The 22,388-nt window shown below is 42.2% G+C and overlaps 1 protein-coding gene across 7 annotated transcripts in view; it reads right to left on the bottom strand.

The window, feature by feature from the left end:
• The window catches only part of cars1 (cysteinyl-tRNA synthetase 1), a 124,455-nt gene that overhangs the window by 61,799 nt on the left and 40,268 nt on the right, over nucleotides 1-22,388 (bottom strand). For all 7 annotated transcript variants that reach the window (XR_015080970.1, XM_086007676.1, XM_086007673.1 and 4 more), the window contains 7 exons: nucleotides 18,594-18,682; nucleotides 16,112-16,233; nucleotides 14,108-14,220; nucleotides 12,107-12,235; nucleotides 10,266-10,395; nucleotides 8,654-8,757; nucleotides 1,888-1,985 (listed from right to left, as the gene is read on the bottom strand). Coding sequence is in view for 6 of the 7 variants with exons in the window: in XM_086007676.1 (XP_085863802.1) it covers nucleotides 1,888-1,985; nucleotides 8,654-8,757; nucleotides 10,266-10,395; nucleotides 12,107-12,235; nucleotides 14,108-14,220; nucleotides 16,112-16,233; nucleotides 18,594-18,682 (785 nt within the window). In the remaining variant the exon portion in view is untranslated. The remainder of the gene's footprint in view (nucleotides 1-1,887; nucleotides 1,986-8,653; nucleotides 8,758-10,265; nucleotides 10,396-12,106; nucleotides 12,236-14,107; nucleotides 14,221-16,111; nucleotides 16,234-18,593; nucleotides 18,683-22,388) is intronic.

The following is a 22,388-nucleotide window of genomic DNA, read 5'->3' as shown; positions in this document are numbered from 1 at the left end:
TAAGCAAGTGTAGGGGCAGGGAAAGGGGGGAGGCGAGGAAAGACCAAAAGGGAAGGTCTGTGATAGGATGGAAGAGACAAAAGGGATGATGGTGCAAGGCAAAAGGAGATGGTAATGGGACAAGTTAAGAAATAAACGATGACTCTAGATGAAGTGTAAATGGCAATGGCAGAATGATCGACAGCTGCCATGTGAGAGAAAGAAAAAAAATGATATGGGCCGAGGTTATGGTCTGAAATTGTTGAACTCGATGTTGAGTCCAGAAGGCTGTAAAGTGCCTAATCGAAAGATGAGGTGCTGTTCCTCGAGTTTACATTGAGCTTCATTGGAACAGTGTAATAGGCCGAGGACGGAGAGGTCAGAGTGGGAGTGGAGCGGAGAATTAAAGTGACATGCGACTGGAAGCTCAGGGTCACCCTAACGGATTGAATGGAGGTGTTCCACAAAGCGTTTGGTCTCCCCAGTGTAGAGGAGACCGCATCGTGAGCAGCGAATACAGTATACTAAATTGCAAGAAGTACAAGTAAATCGCTGTTTCACCTGGAAGGAGTGTTTGGGGCCCTGGACAGTGGGAAGGGAGGAGGTAAAAGGGCAGGTGTTACATCTCCTGCGCTTGCACGGGAAGGTGCCGGGCGAAGGGGAAGGGGTGTTGGGGGTGATAGAGGAGGGAACGGTCCCTTCTAATGTTGAAAAGGGAGGGGAGGGGAAGATGTGTTTGGTGGTGGGATCACGCTGGAGGTGGCGGAAAATGATCCGTTGAATGTGGAGGCCGGTGGGGTGAAATGTGAACCCTATCGTGGTTCCGGGAGGGAGGGGAAAGGGTGAGAGCAGAAGTGCAGGAAATAGAACGGACATGGTCAAGGGCCGTGTCAACCACGATAGAGGGGAATCCTCGGTTGAGGAAAAAAGGAAGACATGTCGGAAGCACTAATATGGAAGATGGCATCGTCAGAGCAGATGTGGCGGAGATGGAGAAACTGGGAGAATGGAATAAAGTCCTTACAGGAAGCGGGGTGGGAGGAAGCCTAGTCCAGATAGCTGTGGGAGTCAGTGGGTTTATTGTGAATGTTTGTCAATAGCCTATCCCCAGAGATGGAGACAGAGAAGTCGAGGAAAGGAACGGAAGAGTCAGAGATGGACCATGTGAAGGTGAGGGAAGGGTGGAAATTGGAAGCAAAGTGAATGGAATTTTCTAGTTCAGGGCATATTTGTGCCCAGACATCAGGAAATTATTGAGGTCCAACCTAATTTGTACTAATATAATATACAAATATACTCTTATGAAATAATATCTTCAGCATGGTGTATTTGGAAGTTGGGTGTGCAGCAACCACTTCATATTAGGGATCATGTGACTCCATCCATAATACTTAAGCATTCCATGATTCACCAAGGATTTTAACAAATGAATGTGTTCCTTTTTATATTTCGCGTACTAACTGCAGTATCATAATACGCCATTCAGGAGAGGGAGAGAGAAAATTAGTAAAATCACCCCAGATTTCTGCCTTCCTCTTGAAGATGCAGACTCCTTGTTGGGAGACGGTTCCAAGGGCACATAGGACTCGCTGGGAAATGGCCAGAAGCAGGAGCTCTGGCTGATTTTTCCTCTCACTTGTGCAGGGTCACTGAGGCCAATTATTGCACCACAGCTGCTACCCTGGCTGAGATCAGCTAACAGCACAAACTGGGAATCAAAACTGGGATTTCCAGGTTTGTATGGTTCAGTGCCCACCATGCAGTGCTTTATTCACAGAGCAATCAATAGAGAAGTAGCTGTTTAATTACATCTATCCTCCCAGGAGTGTACGATTACAAAATGCCCTTCCATGAACTGTCTCACTCTTCTGATCCATGCCCACCCCCAATGTGTGAGTTAATACTTACCGGTTATTGAGCGCCAGCTCTTGCTCCTGCCACTTCTCAAACTGTCCTGTGATATCTGTTGGGGTCCGCAAAATATCCTTCACATTCAGAAAGAACTCCTGGAAAACAAAGAGCACTGCTCTCAGAGACAGATAAATAACTTGTAGGATGTCTTACCATCAAGGCTATGTGCACTGGACTTCAACTGACTGCTGCAGTATTAGTCAAACATTCTCACCAGGGCTTACCAAGCAGAGAATTAAAATGAAAGTCAGGAAAAATACAAAGAACAAAGAAAAGCTACAAAAAGGAATAGAAAGGCAGTGAAGAAGTATGAAAGAAAAGGAGCAAAAATGGTTTTCTATAGACGTATTAGTAGCGAGGTGAAAGTCAATGTAGGGCTCAGGCGACTAATACATGAAGGGGTCAAGCTTACATAGAAACATAGAAGATAGGAGCAGGAGTAGGCCATTCGGCCCTTCGAGCCTGCTCCGCCATTCAACGAGATCATGGCTGATCATCCAAACCCTAGCACCCGGTCCCTACACCGACAGCCATCCCACACAAGCCCTATCCCCGTAACCCCACGTATTTAATCCCCCCTAACACTAAGGGCCAATTTTTATCATGGCCAATCAACCTAACCCGCACATCTTTGGACTGTGGGAGGAAACCGGAGCACCCGGAGGAAACCCACGCAAACACAGGGAGAATGTGCAAACTCCACAGTCACCCGAGGCTGGATTTGAACCTGGGTCCCTGGCGCTGTGAGGCAACAGTGCTAACCACTATGCCACCGTGCTGCCATCTAGTGGAAAGTCGGGCGGAATGGCAGAGATACTAAACAAGTACTTTGTCTGTTTTCAGGGTGGTGGTTATTAGGACTGTGGAACCATCTGAGGTGGTATAGAATAGTTAGTTGAGGATATTAATCAAAGAAAGATGGTACTAAAGAAATTACTCAAACTTAAGGTAGACAAATCACTGGGACTTGTTGGTTTACATCCAAAGATCCTGACCAAATTCTGTGGAAAGGACAGGAGAGGGGAAAATATGACACTCTTCTCCAAAGGAAACAAGGGTACCCAGGAATTATAGGCCAGTTAGCCTCATTTCAGTTGTTAGTAAACAACTAAAGTCCATAATATGGGATGACATTACTAAGCACTTGCAGAAACACGAGTTAATCAAGGTCAATCAGAATAGATTTCTAAAACATGGGTTTGTGGTTAATCAATCTTACAGAATTCCTTGAAGAAATAACCATGGAAGTGGAGGCAGTTTACACGGGTTTGTGAAAAACATTTGATAAGGTACCACCTAAGAGACTTATGACAAATATAATAGCACATAGAATTATGGGAGATGTCACCACAAAGAGAAGACGTTAGAAGGCAGAAAGCAAAGGATCAGGATAAAAGGAAGTTGTTTGCAATGGTGAGTGGTGTTCTACAGGGGCTGTTTTATTTATTGACCAATAATGACATTTGCTGATAACACCAAATTTTAGGGTATGGCAAATTGTCGAAGGCTGCAGAAGGACAGAAATATGCTAACAGGATGGGCAGTTAGGTGGTAGATGCAATTCAATGTTCATTTTCCAAGTAAGAACAGGAAATGAAAATACTCCCTTAAAATCTTACCATTTATGGTGTAAGGGAGCAAGGGGATTGTGTGTGCAGATATACAGGTCATTTGTTACATCATTACAGATAATTTGGATTTCTAAGCTAATATTCTCCTTGGGTTCAGCAGCACTGGCCACTCCTGTAAGTCTATCTCATGTCCCTGATGGACAGTGTGCCTGTACCTGCCCAATATCAAGCAAAGATCAGCAAAACCCAGGGGTTGAACAGAGAATTCTTGTCACTGTACTCCAGCTTACTAAATACATCACGCAGTCATCTTCAGTAGGTAGACTGAATGTCCTCGAACAGACTGAGGTTCAAGCTATGAACCAACGGAAAATGTATCTAACATTAAACAGGTTAATGAACAATAGTACAAACAGGAGGTCTACAGTAGTTACAATCTTTACTGTTCTCCTCGCGATGCCAAACAACAAAGAAGCTTCTCCTGCACCAACCCTTAACATAAAAATGATTCTTGTAATTTATTTTGTGGTGAAACACTACCACCGAGTCTCTGGCTAGCTCGGACTTCAAACTGACTGCCCAATGGAATAAACTCAGTCACAGATATTTCATTAAAGTCCTTTGACGATATCAAAACTGTATTTCTTTCAAATACATCAGGTGGACAGGGTATGTAGGATGTGAGTTCACTGGAATAGCTTGATTTATATCGCTGTAAAATATTTTGAATGACCCAGCAGATGGGTCTCCATTGAAACACAATGGCAACAACCAAACTATTCAGACCAAGGTATTCCTGAACTATACATGTCTCTGCTTGTTCTGAGGCGTTGAAAATATCCACACTAATATGCATTCTATAGAACTTGCACGGTAATTGATGTTAATCCTATGTTATCACCAGCAAGAAAGAATCCAATAATCGAATGAAGACAAAATCGCTTCACTAACAGATTACTAAAGGTGGCATCGCATGTAGATAAGGCATAAAAAAAGCAAACAGAATCCTTGCTTTTGTATCTCAGAGCGTATAATACAAAAGTAAGATGGTAACGCTGAACTTGTACAAAACCTAACTTAGAGCACAGTTGGAACAGTGTGTATAGTTCTGTGCACCCCACTGTATGAAGGACAAGGAGGCAGTGAAAAGGTGCAGAGTAGATTCACTAGAATGTTACCAGGGATGAGGGGTTACAGTTTATAGAGAGAGACTAGATAGGTTAGGCCTTTTTTCACTAGAGCCGAGAAGATTAAGGGGTGACTGGAGAGATCTTCATAATTAAGGTTTTTGCTAATGTAAAAGTGATAGATTGTTTCCACTGATCATTGGGATGTTAACAAGAGGGTACTAATTTAAGATATTCACAAAAAGAATTAACGGGGAGGTTGAAACAATTCTTTATAAAGAGTGGTTAAAATGTGGAATTCTCTGCCATAAAACATTGTTGAAGCAGAGTCCATAATTATTTTAAAAAGGAATTAGATAATTGCTTGTAAAAGAAAATTAAAGGGTATGGGGAGCGAGCAGGAGAATGGGATTAGTTTAGGTGGCTTGTGGAGAAACGCACCAGAGTTGATGGATCAAATGGCCTGTTTTAGTGCTGTAATATTTTATGATTCTAAGCACTCACTGCACTATTTCAACATGACTCATGGTGACTGAAACTGTCTGCACCCCTTCAACAGCAGTCACCTGTTCTATTCACATATAAATCCCTCCAACAGGTGCAGAGACTGCAACTGGATGTTTTAGGACATTCAGGATGCAAGGTGGTGTAAATATTTTTCTTAATAACTAGTCAATTTCCTGTGACACTGCACACAGGAATCAGGACCAAGTATGGTCTTTAGGTAAAGTGGGATTAGAGGGCAGGGGATAATTGGACCAGGGTGCACAGAAGTAATTCTGTCGGTATTTTGGAGCCATATATTATTTTTACCTAACACTTTGATTTTATATTAATTATACTTTTATAGTTATATACAAAACTTAGAGGAATTCGGGAAGCCGAGTAGAGTTGTTTGGCTCATCGGAGTTTCTCCGGAGTAGGCCGAGGAATTTGGAAATACAAAATGGAGGTGCAACAGCACGATCGCTGCTGGGGCAGTGCAATTACAGCACACCAAGGTTCACTATAAATGTGCAACTAGGAATTTAAAATAGCAAAAGCTGTTACAAATGTGTAACAAAAGCATACCATAGTAAGGTTTTGTGCACACAGATGTGTGATTTGTAATATATTAGTAGTGAATCTCCTACAACTGCACAAGGGGAGTCAAGACCAAATATAATCTTCAGGTGAAGTAGGATTAGAGGGCAGGGGTAATTGAATTGGGCATGCAGACGCACTTCTACCCCCATTTTATAGTTGTGCATTCTGTTGTTATTTTCATATTTCCATTATAAATTCCGTTGTCCACATTTATAATGGAAACTACCCATGCAATTGTCGCACTGTAATTACACCTTCCCACCAGCAGTGATGCTGTAGCATGGCATTAACCTGGTGTCTTGGCCAACATTTTCCCCATGACCAACACAAGCAAAAACAGATTAGCATTCATCTCATTAATGTTGGTTGGCAACTGTGTACAGAATGGCTGCCATGTTTGTCTAATTAACAGCAAATCACTCCACTTCAAAGCAATTCATGGTACGTGAAGCATTTTGAGATGTTTCTGAACAATGTGATACGGGTGGTATACAAGAATACAGGAAAGTACAGGAGCAGAAAAGACTCTGCAGTCCATTTGGCTGGTTTATTAGTCACTCCCTCAAACAGCTATCCAATTTTGTAATTATTTTTCACAGTACCTGCATCTCTGGGCAGTCTGTGCCACTAATTACAAACCCTCTGTCAATGTACCACAGACGTTTACAGCACAGCAGGAATCATTCAGCACATCGTGCTTGCGCATGCTCTTTGTTAGAGCAATCCAAACCTAACCCTACTCCCTCCCTATAGACTTGTATCTTCCTCTGTATCAAATACTTATCTAATTTTCTCCTAAAAGATGCAATGGTCTCGGTCTCAAACACCCTTGTGCAAAGCATTCCATGCTCCAGCAACCTTATGCAAAGAAATTTCTCCTAACTGCTCTCCTCACCATCCGTGAGGATTTTAAATTGATGAGATCTCATCATTGATTACACAACCCGAGGAAATATTCAATCCATTAAAAACCTTCACAATTTAAAAAAACTCCCGTGTTGTCCTGTAACCTAGAGATTTATTTTATTTTCTCCCCGTTTATTTTCCTTCCCAGGTCTCACTATCTTACATTTGTCCATGTTAGAGAATTCAAGTAAAAAAATGGGTAATATTTTTTCAAACTTTGGGGTCAGAGCACTCGGGCGCTCCACAGACAGCAGCAAGGAAGACAAGGAGAGGGATGGATGTGTGCGTCAGCCGAGAGGAGCTGAATCAGACAGAGCAGGGTTGCCAAGGCCGAGCGAGCTGGAAGCTACCCCTGCTGAGGGGAGGGGCAATGAAAGCAGAGCAGAGATGACAACAGGGAAGGAGGGGGGGGGGGGGCATTCTTGGAACAAAGCAACAACAACTTGCATTTATATAGTGCCTTTAATATAGTAAAATGCCCCAAGCAGTTTCACAGGAGCGTTACCAGCCAAAATTTGACACCCAACCTCGTAAGGAGATGTTAGGACAGGCAACCAAACGTTTGGTCAAAGGGGTAGGTTTTAAGGTAGCAGAGATATTGAGAACACCGAAGATTTGCAAGGGAAGACACCTAATTCCTATGCATTGGTATAAATCCAGAACCAATCACAAAGTGCACCTCAGATCATCAAGCAGGAAAACACAATGCCATTTACCAACCTAAAAGTAGGCTCCACCTGGAAAAAGTATTCACAAAGTTTTATTGTGAAGTCAGACCAGCAAGAAACAGAAGAAGAGTTAGAGAAATAAAAAGAGTGCTGCAAATGGAACTAAAAAATATAAATCATACATTGAAAAAGAAACCAAATGAAAAACAGCCACGTCCAGTTACTGTCTCTGCTATAACTTTATATATGAACACGGTTGAATCAATCTAGCCTTTTACTCAGATTTCACCATTATGTGGAAGGCAATGCTAAAATATACAGTAGGTCCCTGGTTTTCAACCAGTCCATTATAAAAAGCACATTTTTACACCTTGCACCTCTGTAATGCTTATCCTACAGCGCTGGCTTCCTCCACAGGACCAATCCGATCACACAGCAGCGACAGACAGCCAGACACAATCTTTCCCAATGTAGAAAAACAGATTAGCAGGCAACCAACCAAACAGATGCGGACCTTGAAGAATTCAGAATATGGACTTTATAAGATCCTTATAAGGTCTTGCTGGGAGTATAATGGAGCTATTAAATGTCATTGTTGGCAGCAGTGCCACCCACAGGAACTCATCAGTACTGCAGCCACATGACGTGCAAGAATTCAAAACCTTGATTCTCTACTTCATTTATCTTGTGTACCATTCAATTTGAGACCAATCCTAAATACAATATGGTGGTTTCCTGATGTGCTCATGGAAATGACATTGTTCTAGACTCCAACATTTTAGTGATTGAACACTGCAAAAGTAAGACCAGGATACCCAGAGCTTGGTCATATTCATCCTATACATGCACTTCGGGCCAAATCTTCCTGGAAAAATAAGTGAGTTCACGATGCATGCTGTTATTAATGCACAAATCGGCCAGCAAGTTCAGGGGAAAAAAAAAAAAGAGATATGCCGTGAGTTGTAGATCTCCTTAACTTGCTGGTCGATTTCCACCGCTCCGCCGTTTGCCTCGCGCAAACCGTAACTCGACCTCAACCTCCCTGTTATTTTTAAGAACTTGCTGGATTTGCACATTAATTGCTCAGACACTACTAGGACCCAGTGCTATTTCAGCCACCCCAGCTGTGTCAAACTTGTTTATCCTCCTTTAGGGAATTTTGGGAGCACTCCAGCTCAGCAGCACAGCCTGGCTTTTGTACTTGATTGGAGAGTGAACAATAGAACAGTGTAGCGGGAGCTTTGCACCCAGCCTGTGCTATACCTGACCAAGAAGTATTTGATGCTTATCCTTGACACCTTGTGGGAAAGCATGCAATTCACCAACACTGACATCCCTCAGATGAGAATGAAATTCACATATATCTCTATTTACAATGAGGTGAGGCAGCACGAGACCGACTTACATTCAAGAACTTCTCGTACTGAATGGCCGATTCCATGGTATTGCTGGAATAATCCAGTGTGTCCTTCCAGGAATGCATGAGGAACGCCAGACGGAGCTGCCGACCTGCAATCACATGACACCAATCACACTGTGACAGCAGAGAACAGAAGAAACTATGCCGAGAAGTACAAGCCACCTATATTGTACAAGTACTTATAATTTAATCAAGAGTCCCTTTTAAATGCTCGTGCTTTATGTGAGGAATTCAATATAACTTACTACATAATTAACTTTCCCATGAGACGCAGCACCCAGGAGTAAATTAAAAGCGTTGGAAACACTATTTGAAAATAAACTTGCTATGCCCACATTTTATTTGCATAATTTAATTGTTTCCTCAACAATATTCTGCCCTCCACCTAACTTTTGTTAGGTACAGTTCTATGATTTTTGCCACCCTCTGGTACCTAGCTCAAGCAGGTATTATTCATGCGAGAGTCTTGACAGCAAGTGTCCGTCAGCAATTCAACTGCAGGGGGAGGGCCAAAGAGGGTTCTGACAGTTGAGCCCAAACGGTCCTACTTGGCATCCACATTTTCTAGAAAGGGTCTCTAGATAATCAGAAGCAGGAAACCTGACGCATGAATCTTTTCCAAATCCAGGTACAGCACAGTTGGATGTAAAGTAAAGCTCACTTTACTGTGTCACAACAATGTGCCTCAGAACAGCACCTACTACTGCAGGAATGTGACATTGCTCCACTTCAGACACCAGCCACCCCGGGTTTTCTCAGTGAGAGTACTAATTCAATGCCAAATTAAGGGGAGTTTTCTGCTGAGGGTCCATGGGACTGCCCAAATGCACTTTACGTGATCCTTATAGCCTGTGTACAGGGGAGACTTTCATCCCATCAGTCTAGGCTGCTGGACTATTGCCAGGGCAAACATTACCTCGAGTGAATGATGCCCCATACAGTGAGAACTCACAAACAAAGCAGCACATCATATTCGCAAATGCATGGAGCCCACAATGGCCACCTGACAGCAGTCAAGGAAGCTGTGCTTCAGAAAAATTTGGACAATTCTACTTGTTACTGAAGAAAGACCAAACTAGTTATAATAATGTTAGTGTCAGCTGTGGCTCAGTTGGTAGCACACTCGCCTCGGAGTCAGAAGGTTGTGGGTTCAAGTCCCACTCCAGGAACTTGAGCACATTAAAAGCTAGGCTGACACTCCAGTGCAGTGCTGAGGGAGTGCTGCACTGTCAGAGGTGCCGTCTTTCGGATGAGACGTTAAACCGAGGCCCCGTTTGCCCTCTCAGGTGGATGTAAAAGATCCCATGGCACTATTTTCGAAGAAGAGCAGGGGAGTTCTCCCCAGTGTCCTGGCCAATATTTATCCCTCAACCAACATCACTAAAACAGATTATCTGGTCATTATCACATTGCTGTTTGTGGGACCTTGCTGTGCGCAAATTGGCTGCCATGTTTCCTACATTACAACAGTGACTCCACTTCAAAAGTACTTCATTGGCTGTAAAGCGCTTTGAGACGTCCGGTGGTTGTGAAAGGTGCTATATAAATGCAAGTCTTTCTTTTTCATGTAATGACTGAGCCAAAGGACATTAATTACCTGTGTTTGCATTTAGTGCATCCTTGATAGTTATAAAATTTTTTAAAGATTTTGACATCTTGCAGCCTGCTATGGTCAGGTGCCCAGTGTGAAGAAAGTATCGAACCCAGTAATCATTTTCAAAATATGCCTGTGGATAGAAAAAGAGAGCAATGAAGTATCTACTATAAGAAACTTACAATAACACAGTACTATGATCTCATCCGCACCCACTCTGCACAGTTGGAACATTCGATTCAACTTGCATTACCAGAGGAAGGGGCTGCACTGAGAACAAGGCCAACTAGTGTCTTTTTCTCTCCCCCACTTTTTTTTTTTTTAAATGTGAAATTTATGCTCATCAAGGTGAGGAATTTCAGTGCTAGATAATGGAACACACTCCTTATTGGGCACCGGGAATCAGCATCAGGCAAAGCACGGGATTAGATTCAGAATAAAGCTCTCTCTATACTGTCGTATCAAGCACTCCCAGTTCAGGTCATATGCCAGAGTAAAGCTCCTTCTACTTTACCACAATACACCTTAACTCCAACTCCAACTGCATCAGCCATTCTGTGGCTTCTCTGAAATTGTGAAGCTAGTGGTAAATTAAGGGCAGTTTTTCTGTGGGCCCATGGCTTTGGAAAGGTTTTGAAAATGCCCCAAATTAATTTCACTTCAGGCCCTTAAAAGATAGCAGAGCTTTTTTTACACTGGAAATCCACGTGGATTTCTCACCACACGATACTGTCTTCTGTGATGGGCAGAATACAGGTTGTTGGTCTCTATAGGTCAGACCAGGCTACCAGCTGAATTGATTGAAGGAAATATAAATAGAAGCAAAAACACCCACAATGCTTAGCTTATACTGATGCTTTAAACTCACGTTTAAAGCTGAAATAACAAAGTATCCAAATTCTTGAGTCTTTTCTAGAGTATTTTAAATTATTTGATGCTTATGTAGCGCATGACTCAGTCTCAACAGAGTGCCATCTAATCACAGTAATGTAGAAATATAGCTGAATAGCATGGCAAAAGGCTGCAATAAATATACTCAACACCACAAATCAAAAGCGCCTTTCACAATAGGCAAATACAATCTTTTCTGAATATGCCAATATTAATTATTCCTATCATCCAGGTGGATAGAAGTGGAAGCTGTTGTTTATTAGTTCAGACCTGAAACAAAGCCTGTTGGAATTTCATTTGGCATGGCAACTATTTAAATTACTGTAGCAATTACAGATAATTAGCTCATGTCTGTCCCTTTCCAGCAGCCACTCTGCCCACAGACTCTCGAGACAAAGCACGTTTCATCAGAAACAGTAGTCAGGACTCCATTTTAAAATCCCAGTGCCTTGGCCAAGCTATATTTTCACGTGAACAAGATACGCTACAGGAATATTTTATAACATGACACAGAACAGAATCTTAATCCATCACAATGACAATGAACATTTGATGCCTTGCCAGTGGTGCTTGTAGGTCACACAGGTCTATAGGTGCTCCCGTGCAAATACTTCCTTTCACTGAAACCACATCAAAGTTTTTTTCAACTTCACAACACTGTAAAGGTTTTAACCTATGGTTGTAAGAGGACCTTTCAGCATCCAGGCCCGAGCTGTTCCTCCTGTTAACTTCTCTTATCCGTCAAGCTGAAACAATTCACCATATCCAGTCAGACACAAACTGGCTGATTTTGCTCACTAAGGTTAACTGCATACTTTGGCTCAGTATATGCTCCATACAGAAGCTAGCCTGATCCTACAGGGAATATTCATGAGCTTTACCCAATGGACGTTTGGGAAGCTCATGCCTACTTTTAAAAAAAGTTAGCAATGGAACAAAACTCGTGTCTGTACCTCAGACTGTGCCAACTCATTGTCATGATGAGGGAACCGCAGGTCAAACCCTCCTCCGTGGATGTCCATGGATTCTCCTAGAATGCTACCAGCCATTGCCGAGCATTCAATGTGCCAACCAGGACGACCCTGACAGGATAAACAGGAACCGGAGAATGAGATTAGACAAGAATCAACCATAAAACTGTTATAAACTGTTACTAGCAGTCATGAAATATAAAAATGCTTACTAAGGGAAAGGTTACTGAAAGAAGTAAGGGTGGAAATTGTGGAGAATCTGGCCACAATCTTCAATCCCCCTTAGATATGGGAGTGGTGCCAGAGGACTGGAGGGTTGCAAATATTACTCCCCTGTTCAAAAAAAGGGGAGATGGATAAACCTGCAAGTTACAGGCCAGTCAGCTTAACACGGTAGTAGGGAAACTTTTAGAGACAATAATCCGGGACAAAATTAATTGGCACTTGGAAAATTATGGGCTAATAAATGAAAATCAGCACGGATTTGTTAAAGGCAAATCGTGTTTGACTAACTTGATCGAGTTCTTTGATGAAGTAATAGAGAGGGTTGATGAGTGGATGTTGTGTATTTGGACTTTCAAAAGGTGTTTGACAAAGTAGCAAATAATAGACTTGTTAGCAAAATTAAAGCCCATGGGATTAAAGAAACACTGGCAGCATGGATACAAAATGGGCTAAGTGTCAGAAAGCAGAGAGTAGCGGTGAAGTTATTTTCCTGACTGGAGGGAAGTACACAGTGGTGTTCCCCAGGGGTCAGTATTAGGACCACTGCACTTTGATATATATTAATAACCTGGACTTGGGCATAATTTAAAGGTTTGCAGATGACACGAAACTCGGAAATGTAGTAAACAATGAGGAGGATAGTAACAGACTTCAGGAGGACATAGACAGACTGTTGAAATGGGCAGACACATGGCAGATTAAATTTAACGCAGAGAAGTGTGAAGTGATACATTTTGGTAGGAAGAATGAGGAGAGGCAATATGAACTAAATGGTACAATTTCAAGGGGGCGCAGGAGCAGAGAGACCTGGGGGTGGATGCACACAAATCTTTGAAGGTGGCAGGACAATTTGAGGCTGTTAAAAAAGCATATGGAATCCTTAGCTTTATTAATAGAGAAATAGAGTAAAAAGTAAAGAAATGATGCTAAACCTTTATAAATCAATGATTAGGCCTCAGCTGGAGTATGGTGTTCAATTCAGGGTATCACAATTTAGGAAGGATGTCAAGGCCTTGGAGAGGGGGCAGAGAAGATTTACTAGAATTTACCAGGGATGAGGGACATCAGTTATGTGGAGAGTTGTTCTCCTTAGAGCAGAAAAGTTTAAGAGGAGATTTGATAGAGGTGTTCAAAATCATGAATGATAGAGAAACTGTTTCCAGTGGCAGATAGGTTAGTAACAAGAGGGCAGAGATTTAAGGTATTTGGCAAAAGAACTAGTGGCAACATGAGGATTTTTTTTTTTTTTTTTACGCAGCGAGTTGTGATCGGGAATGCACTGCCTGAAAGAGTGGTGGAAGCAGATTAATTGGTAACTTTCAAAATGGAATTGATAAATACTTGAAGGGAAAAAATTTACAGGGCTATGGGGAAAGAGCAGGGTAGTGGGACTAACTGGATGGCTCTTTCAAAGAGCCGGCATAGGCGCGATGGGCCAAACAGCCTCCTTTCTGTGCTGTATAATTCTATATATTATACTGGATATCTGTACCAGAACAGCTGAAGGCGAGGTGTGGAATGGGCAGTGCTACAGTGTTAGATGGCAGATTACAAGCATCAGTTGCCTCTCTGGGCCTGGAGCTGTCGGACTGATATAGTTGCCACGTGCAGGGTGGATTGCTTTAAATGAGCCCAAGAGTCCCAATTCCTTTGTCAACTGAACTTCATTTAAAAATGTGGTTGGGTTCTACGCTTCTATCTCCTTCTCAACCATGTGTCTAAGCTGCGAAGTATGCAGGACAAATGCTTTCTCCTCACCTTTCCCCAGGGCGAGTCCCAGGATGGTTCTCCAGGCTTGGAGGCCTTCCACAGCGCAAAGTCATTGGGAGAGTGCTTCTCACTTAGCCGATCAGCTGAAATACTCAGATCACCTAAGAAGTCAAGAATATTTTCTCATCAAATCATGAGAAAGTGTGAGTTGAAAAGGTTTGATTTCTTCCATGTGATAGCCTCCCACCCATCTCAAGGTATTGACTTAGGTGGGGTACAGTTCCAAGGGTGCTTGTTGGCCTTTTACATCTTGCCGAGGTGGTCATTCTTCATATGTGAGCCTAGCTTGTGAGTGTGTAAGCTATTCAACTGTGAGGCATCACAGCCAACCCTCCTCTCTCCCAATATTGCACATGAACACTCCTGCAGGAGTCACGGGATGGTAACCAAGAGAGAGAGTTCTGGTTGATTTTTCTCCTGCTTAGTCCAGAAACACTGAGGCACTGCCATCATGGCCCCAGTTGAGATTGGTTAGCTCAGCCCATACTAAGACTTCTTGGGTCTATAAGGCTCAGTGGCACACTGGATGCTGCATTTACCCAATTAATCTCCGAGTAGCCATGATGCTGCTGCTCTAGGGCAAGGTTTAAGAACTGAAGGAGGATCCAAGAAAGCATAAGCAGTTTATGTACACACAAAATCCTCAAATCACTTTACCGTCACCTCATGAGATTAATCTTTTCCTAACCTTCGTAACTCTCTAGAACTTCCCAATTTTTTTGTCAAACAAGACCTACCTTCTCCTACAATTACCTGCATGGCAACGCCAAAGTTCAGCAACAACAACGGCCCAATTATCCTCTTTTACTGATCAGGGCAGCAAGTTCTCTGCTATCCTGAATGACCTCAAACAAATTGTCAATCAGCTTGCCTGTAACCCTGACTGGCCAGGTAATTCAGTAAACTTTTAGGCCTATTCATCACCTCCAGTCCTAACTCTTACACTGTATCTGTTTCCTCACTTCTGGACTCTTCTGACCACTGTCACATACCTGGCTGCTACAGAACACCCTGCAAGAAATCACATTCTGTAAATCACTGCTGTCTTGCTTGGCATGACACAGTCAAATGGGGACACACTGAGAATCTTTGTTGCTTTTCCCTAGCACTACTGCTGCTTTTACTCTGTCTGTGCCAGTGATGTAAATAATGTGCCAGATGAAAAGTTTTACACCTCACTCTCCCCTTTCATTAGATCCTGAACTACGTCCGTTTCTTAAAAATTTTGCTCATAACGCCCGCCACCTTAAGCAGTCTGAAGTATTCGGAGTCAACTTTCCACTGATTGTACCTTCTGCAAAACCACTAGTCTTGATGATCAGAGCTACTAAATATAACTTTATTGAAAAGCAGTATCCTGCCCCCCTGCAGCCATTTTTTCTGCTCCCTTGCCGAAACTCATCTCAGAACTTCTGACAATCCTTTTTTCCACCTTCTTCTGTTCTGCTGGTTCAGTTGATTGTTGTCCTAAAGAGAAAGCTGATCGTTCTGCTTCAATTTTCCCTCTAAATCTAGTCTTGATGATTTTGACTAAAAAAAACTCCCTCCAATACTTTATTCGATCACCTGTTATGACCAACATCAAGTTTTATTCCTACCATGTCCACTGGATCTGCACACTCTAGAGACTCTCAAAAGCATGCAAGAGATTATTAGCAAAAATAAAAGTGCATGGAATTGAACAGTAACCACACTTCGAAAAGTAATTCAATGGCCATGAAGCACTTAGGGATGTCATGAGGACATGAAAGGCACTATATACATGAAGGCTCTTTCCTACTACAGTCTCAACGTAACCTCAGTAGACTTGCACTCTACTGTTCTGACTATAAGAATTATGTACGCTCCTCACTATAGGTATGTGCAAGTACCTGGAATATACCATGTGACCCCAAGAGTTTGTAAACTTCATACAGTTTAACATTTTTTTTTCAAAAAAGGAACTGTGTATGTGCGTGCGTGCACAAGTTGACCTGCTGCTAGAATTCTCACCTTCTCCTTCATGCAGTGCTTTCTGGTCTCCGACAGCCTCAGGCACCAGTTTGGCATATGAATGCTTTTCACTGCTATCAAACTTCACTGTGTCAAAGTACACAGAACCATTGCAGACATAACTGGAGGCACACAAACCACGCACATTACTGAACATGAACAGCATGTTACACAGTCCCAGGCTATGATGTCCCGCGACTTCTTAAATAATATTTCCTCAATGTAATCCATTCAAGCATGGTTCTCATCACCAGGTCCCACCTGCATCCTTACTCCTCCAGCTGCTTCTCCCCATTCAAACATCTCATCCAATACCATACCTTCTACCTGTTGTTTACTGCCCTTCTAAGCCTCTTGCTCACTGAAATCTCCCCATTTTCTTTGCTCAGTCTTTGTAGTAGGCAATTCGTCATCCTTTATGATTTTAACCTACACTTAAATGCCCCCTCCCTACTCCCTTCTGATTCTTCCACCTTCACAACCCCATTCAACTCAGCCTACACATCAATTCTCTCACCCATAGTCAAGGCCACTTCCTCGATCTCACCAGTACTTGTGGCCATGCCAACTCTAAGATCTCCAATACCGATCAGGCCAATTCTAACTACTTCATCATTTTCCTTATTATCCAAATCCTGTCTGCTCCAATCCCTCCATTTTTATCCTCCACCCCTGGAAAACAACTGCCCTTCAATATCTCCAGCTTCCTCGCCTCTTGCTCGCCTCCCCCCACCCCCGCTCGCCTCCCCCCACCCCCGCGCGCCCCCCCACCCCCGCCCGCCCCAAACCCCGGCCAAGTTCTATTATTTAACGATCATTTTGGAAGTGCAGGTCAGTTTTCACCTGTATGTGGATGATACCAGCCTTTATTCCACAACTGCTATTGTACTATCTGACATCAAGCTATCAATGAGCAAGAACTTCTTACATTTCAACACTGGCAAGACCAAAGTCATCCTGTTTGGCCCAAAAACTCTAGCTCCCAATCTCATCCCCTTTCTGGGGACCTGCTCAAGCGCAAATGTTCTGCTTGACCCTGAGCTGAGCTTCAAACTCCACATCCAGTGCATCATCAAGACTTCTACCTCCAAAACATCACCCATCTCAGTTTCTACCTCACCACGATTGTTGACGAAACCCTTATCCACAAAAGCTTCCTTAAAAAAACCTCTACTACAGCACCGTCATAGAATGATACAACACAGAAGGAGACCATTCAACTCATCGTGCTTGTGCTAGCTCTTTGGTAGAGCTATGCAATTAATCCTACTCCCCTGCTCTTTCCCCATTTTTTCCCTTCAAGTATTTATCAAATTCACTTTTGAATGTTACTATTGAATCTGCTTCCACCACCCTTTCAGGCAGTGCATTCCAGATCATAACAACTCGCTGTGTAAAAAAAAACAAATTCCTCATGTCGCCTGTGGTTCTTTTGCCAATCATCTTAAATCTGTGTCCTCTGGTTACCAACCCTTCTGCCACTGGAAACAGTTTCTCCTTATGTACTCTATCAAACCCCTTCATGATTTTGAACACCCGTCAAATCTCCTTTTAACCTTCTCTGAGACAACCCCAGCTACACCAGTCTCTCCACATAACTGAAGTCCCTCATTCCTGGTACCATTCTAGTAAACCTCTTCTGCACCCTCTCCAAGTCCTTGACATCCTAAAGTGTGGTGCCCAGAATTAAACACAATACTCTAGCCGAGGTCTAAACAGTGATTTGTAAAGGTTTAGCATAACTTCCTTGCTTTTGTATTCTATTCCTCTATTAATAAAGCCAAGGATCTCATATGCCTTCTCAACTTGTCCTGCCACCTTCAAAGATTTGTGTACATACATCCCCAGGTCACTCTGTTCCTGCAGCCCCTTTATAATTGTACAGTTTAGTTCATATTGCCTGTCCTCATTCTTCCTACCAGAACGTATCAGTTCACACTTCTCCACTTTAAATTTCATCTGCCATGCGTCTGCCCATTTCACAAGTCTATGTCCTCCTGAAGTCTGTTACTATCCTCCTCATTATTTACTACATTTCCAAGTTTCGTATCATCTGCATACTTTGAAATTATGGCCTGTATACCCAAGTCTAGGTCATTAATATAGATATATAAAAAAAACCTCCCCAACCTCACTCCTGTTCCACTACCTGGACCCGACCCTAAATTGTGAAGCACGTTGGGACGTTCTGCTACAGTAAAGATACTATATAAACCCAAGTTCATTTTAAGCCTAATGTCAACCACTTTATAGCATGTTCGTTCATTCTGTTCACCCGATCTGCCTCCAAAATTAGTTTAATTTGCCCATGTAACAGTTCAAATGGAATTCATTGTGTTTTACAGAAAGATGCAGCTGTAGCCGTAGAGTGTTAAGGCTGTCCCCAGACTGTACCTTCACTCACTGTAATTACCCCACTTTACACATTAAATGTATAGAAAGCACCATGTTGGAACAATCTGACAGTGTGACAAGCACTTACCCATAGCCGTTATCCACCACCTGCTCGACAAACTGTACTATCTCAGGAACGTACTCACTCACTCGAGTTAAAACATCCGCAGGCAAAACCTGCAGAAAAACATAGAATTAGAAAATACGATACAGTGCATGAAGACTAGAGCTCTGACAGGAGCTGCACAACAGAGAAAGAGGTAAAAAAACACAACACACCGTGGAGATGAGGAGCAGGGTGCGATCCTAACAGACACTGAAACACTGTGCACCTCCCATACTTTGGAGTGATAACGAGCTGCTTGATGGATTCTTTCTACAGAAAAACCTTAAGGGGGTACTGATGTCCTGATATCAGGTTTATCTGTTCCACATTATTTTAAACTAGTGGACTTACAGCATTTAAAACTATAAAAGCATCATGACTTTAACAACATTTTCCAAAATAGTCTCTTAATTCCAAGTTGCTTAATTCAAATTCTCAGAGAATTAAAATTTTTGAAGCACTAAATTCACACTTTGCTGTTATTTACATTGCTCAATTCAAAATCTTTTAGTGCAAAAAAAGGCTAAAACAAGTAAACTGTACTTTAATTTTCTTTTATAGCATCATGGCACTGAGCGTTTTGTGACCCGAGTGACCGGTCCATTACATCATGGCACTGAGCGTTTTGAGACCAGAGTGACCGGTCCATTACATCATGGCACTGAGCGTTTTGAGACCCGAGTGACCGGTCCATTACATCATGGCACTGAGCGTTTTGTGACCCGAGTGACCGGTCCATTACATCATGGCACTGAGCGTTTTGTGACCCGAGTGACCGGTCCATTACATCATGGCACTGAGCGTTTTGTGACCCGAGTGACCGGTCCATTACATCATGGCACTGAGCGTTTTGTGACCCGAGTGACCGGTCCATTACATCATGGCACTGAGCGTTTTATGACCTAAGTGACCGGTCCATTACATCATGGCACTGAGCGTTTTGTGACCCGAGTGACCGGTCCATTACATCATGGCACTGAGCGTTTTGTGACCCGAGTGACCGGTCCATTACATCATGGCACTGAGCGTTTTGTGACCCAAGTGACCGGTCCATTACATCATGGCACTGAGCGTTTTGTGACCCGAGTGCTGGTGCGCAGCGATCTGTAAGGTCCCGCACACTTAAATTCACAGGCCGCATAGTGAGCTGGAGCGGGGGGGGGGTGGGGCCCAATACACAATGGCCCGAGAATCCTCACAGAGAGTTGTTTGTGACCTCAGAGCCGATCCGAATTGGAACGGTATTTGCTAAGATACGGAGCCCTGGATCCCAGCGAGCGTGATCTTGGTATTCTGTCAGTACTTTTTTCTGTGGAGACGAGTGTAGTCCGTTCCTGGGGACTAAGCGGCGGCTGCACTTTGGAACAAGATAGGTGGAGGCGCAACACATGTACAGGAGGCTAAAGCAAACAATTTCTAGGCCCCCAGTGAAACAAAAATGAGAATTTTTTTTTAAATTCGGAAAATTGTTTAAAGCTGGAAAAACAGGAAAGTGATGATGAATGTCCCCGCGGTAAGTTCCAGTTAAATTTTGCCAGGTGTTGTCTCCTCTTTGAAAGAGTTTCAGGGTTATTTAAATCATGCTGAGAGAGGGGATAAAGTTTTGTGCCTCCGTTTGTTCCTCAGAGTCTGTGAGAGACGGCAGCAGAAAAAGAGGAAACAACTTCTTCAAAACTGATCCCAACTCATCGCCAAAGTTGGGGATAGATAACCTCACCGTCTTCTTAGGATTCGGGAGTGTAACCACTTTATTCACTTTCTTATTTGAACTTCGTTTGGAATTAAGAGTTTATTTTATTATTCTTTTTCTTATATGTTTAACGACAGCGTAGAAGAGGGAAAGAGAAACTTGGATCAACTGCTTCTGTCAAAGCTGCAATGAGACTTGAAAGAATTTAAAGATTTTTAATGAATTTTCCCCAAAAAATTAGTGTTACAAACACTTATTCCCCCTTCCCCCCACAACCATAGTTTCAAAAATGATTTTGGAAGAAACAAGCAAAAATCAATTTTCCCCTCATCTAAACAAGTTTCAACCAGGTCTTGAAGTCCAAATGCTTTTAAAGAGGCTCTGAAATGCTTAAAACGTTTTAAAATTGAAATTTCTCAATATTTGGTTTTAAGCGAAGTGAGCAGCTTTACACATACATGCTGTTGAGGGGGTGGGTAGGGGAGGATTTGTAGGAGTTACATATTACTTTTGATTGACTTTTTAAAAATATATTAAGACGTTTAGGAAGAGAACCTAAAAAGGGGAAAAACCGCAAACCATTTTATTTTGTCTGTCGTTCTATAGTCCTAACAAGTCCCAGGAATAATGTAAATACAGATTTCCTCTTATACGTTTAGTGGAGTGTTAATATCAACAAGAGTTATGTAATGATGTATAAAAATTGCAGGAAGCTACTTTAGAAGAAACCACTACAGGTATTTGCTTATTGAGAAAGACACAGAAAATACTTTGATTAAACTGATAATGTACAATTTTGATTTGGTATAAATATTTGAAATAGGAGATTAAAAATTGAGAGTACAATGAAGTTTGTTTCCCGCTATTTAATTGTGAAGTACCTAAAATAATTCAACTCTTTTCGTGATAAGAGCATCGATTTATATTGTAGCGAATGTTTGAGAGAAAAACGGTAGGAGCGAAACTTGTAAATTAACATCTTTACGTCAACATATTAGTAAACATTTCCAAGTCAGTCTGATTGGTTCTCCTGTCCCGGAAGAAAGATGGATGTTTATTTCTGTTAAATCATAGCCTTTCCTGCTTTTTGTTTTTAATTCGGTGATGCAAATTGTGTGTGTGTTTTTCTGCACTTGTGAATAAGTGCTGCATTTCTGACGTGTTACATGGAGGGGTGTGCTGCTTCAAGAAGACCACGTTTATTAATGGAAGTGACTGAAGTTGAAAATACAGATGAATGATTTAGCTCAATTCTTTTTAATACTGCGAACTAAAGAGCTACAGCAGTTTGTATTTGTTGGTTGTTTGGTTGCATTGTGATTAATATTCTAAATTGTGTATCTGGACATACAGCACATCAGTGCCATAGGAAAGCCGCTGCTCCTGCTGCTTGTGCAGCCATTGGTATAGTGACATGAGGGATGGGCTAATACATTGAAAACTTTCAAATACTAATTGCACGAATAGATATGCCTCTTTCAGCTCACCTTGGGCTTTTGGATTATTTGTCGATGCATAACAGTGTAACTGAGTGATGTTTCTGAAGTGTTAACGTATTATGCTGCAATTCTTTTATATCCAGTCATTTCTGACAAGTAATTTTTTTTTTTTTTTTTTTTTTTATAAATAGAGTTTTAGTATGACAAACTAAAAGCTTTTAATTAAATCTACCGTAAACAAACTTGCAGAATGGGCATGTAAATGACAAATGTGAGGTGGTGCATTTTGATAGGAGGAATAAGGAGGCTACCAACTCCTGGGAAAAGAGTCGTCGAAATGGGGTAGAGGTGCAAAGGGATCTAGGGGTATAGATTCACAAATCATTAAAAATAGCAACGCAGGTTAAAAAAAGCCATACAAGTACAAATAAAGCACTGGGGTTCAGAGGAATAGAATTCAAAAGCAGAGAAGTTATGTTAAACTTGTATAGTACCTCATCTGATTGTCTCATGATTTGAGACAGTGGGGTGGCAATGTGGCGTTACTGTATATATGCTTTTAAGTGGTTGCTGTTGTCGTCGTCGTTGCAAAATTTGCCCGCGAACAAAAAGGTCTCAAAGGAGTTCGTGGCCCGCTCAGTACAAAAA

The sequence above is a fragment of the Somniosus microcephalus genome, chromosome 15 (assembly GCF_052327205.1).
Source record: "Somniosus microcephalus isolate GS21.2 chromosome 15, FLI_Smic_1.0, whole genome shotgun sequence".
NCBI lineage: Eukaryota > Metazoa > Chordata > Chondrichthyes > Squaliformes > Somniosidae > Somniosus > Somniosus microcephalus.
Note: the sequence above shows the minus strand (reverse complement) of the source record. Positions and strands in the feature narration are given on the sequence as shown.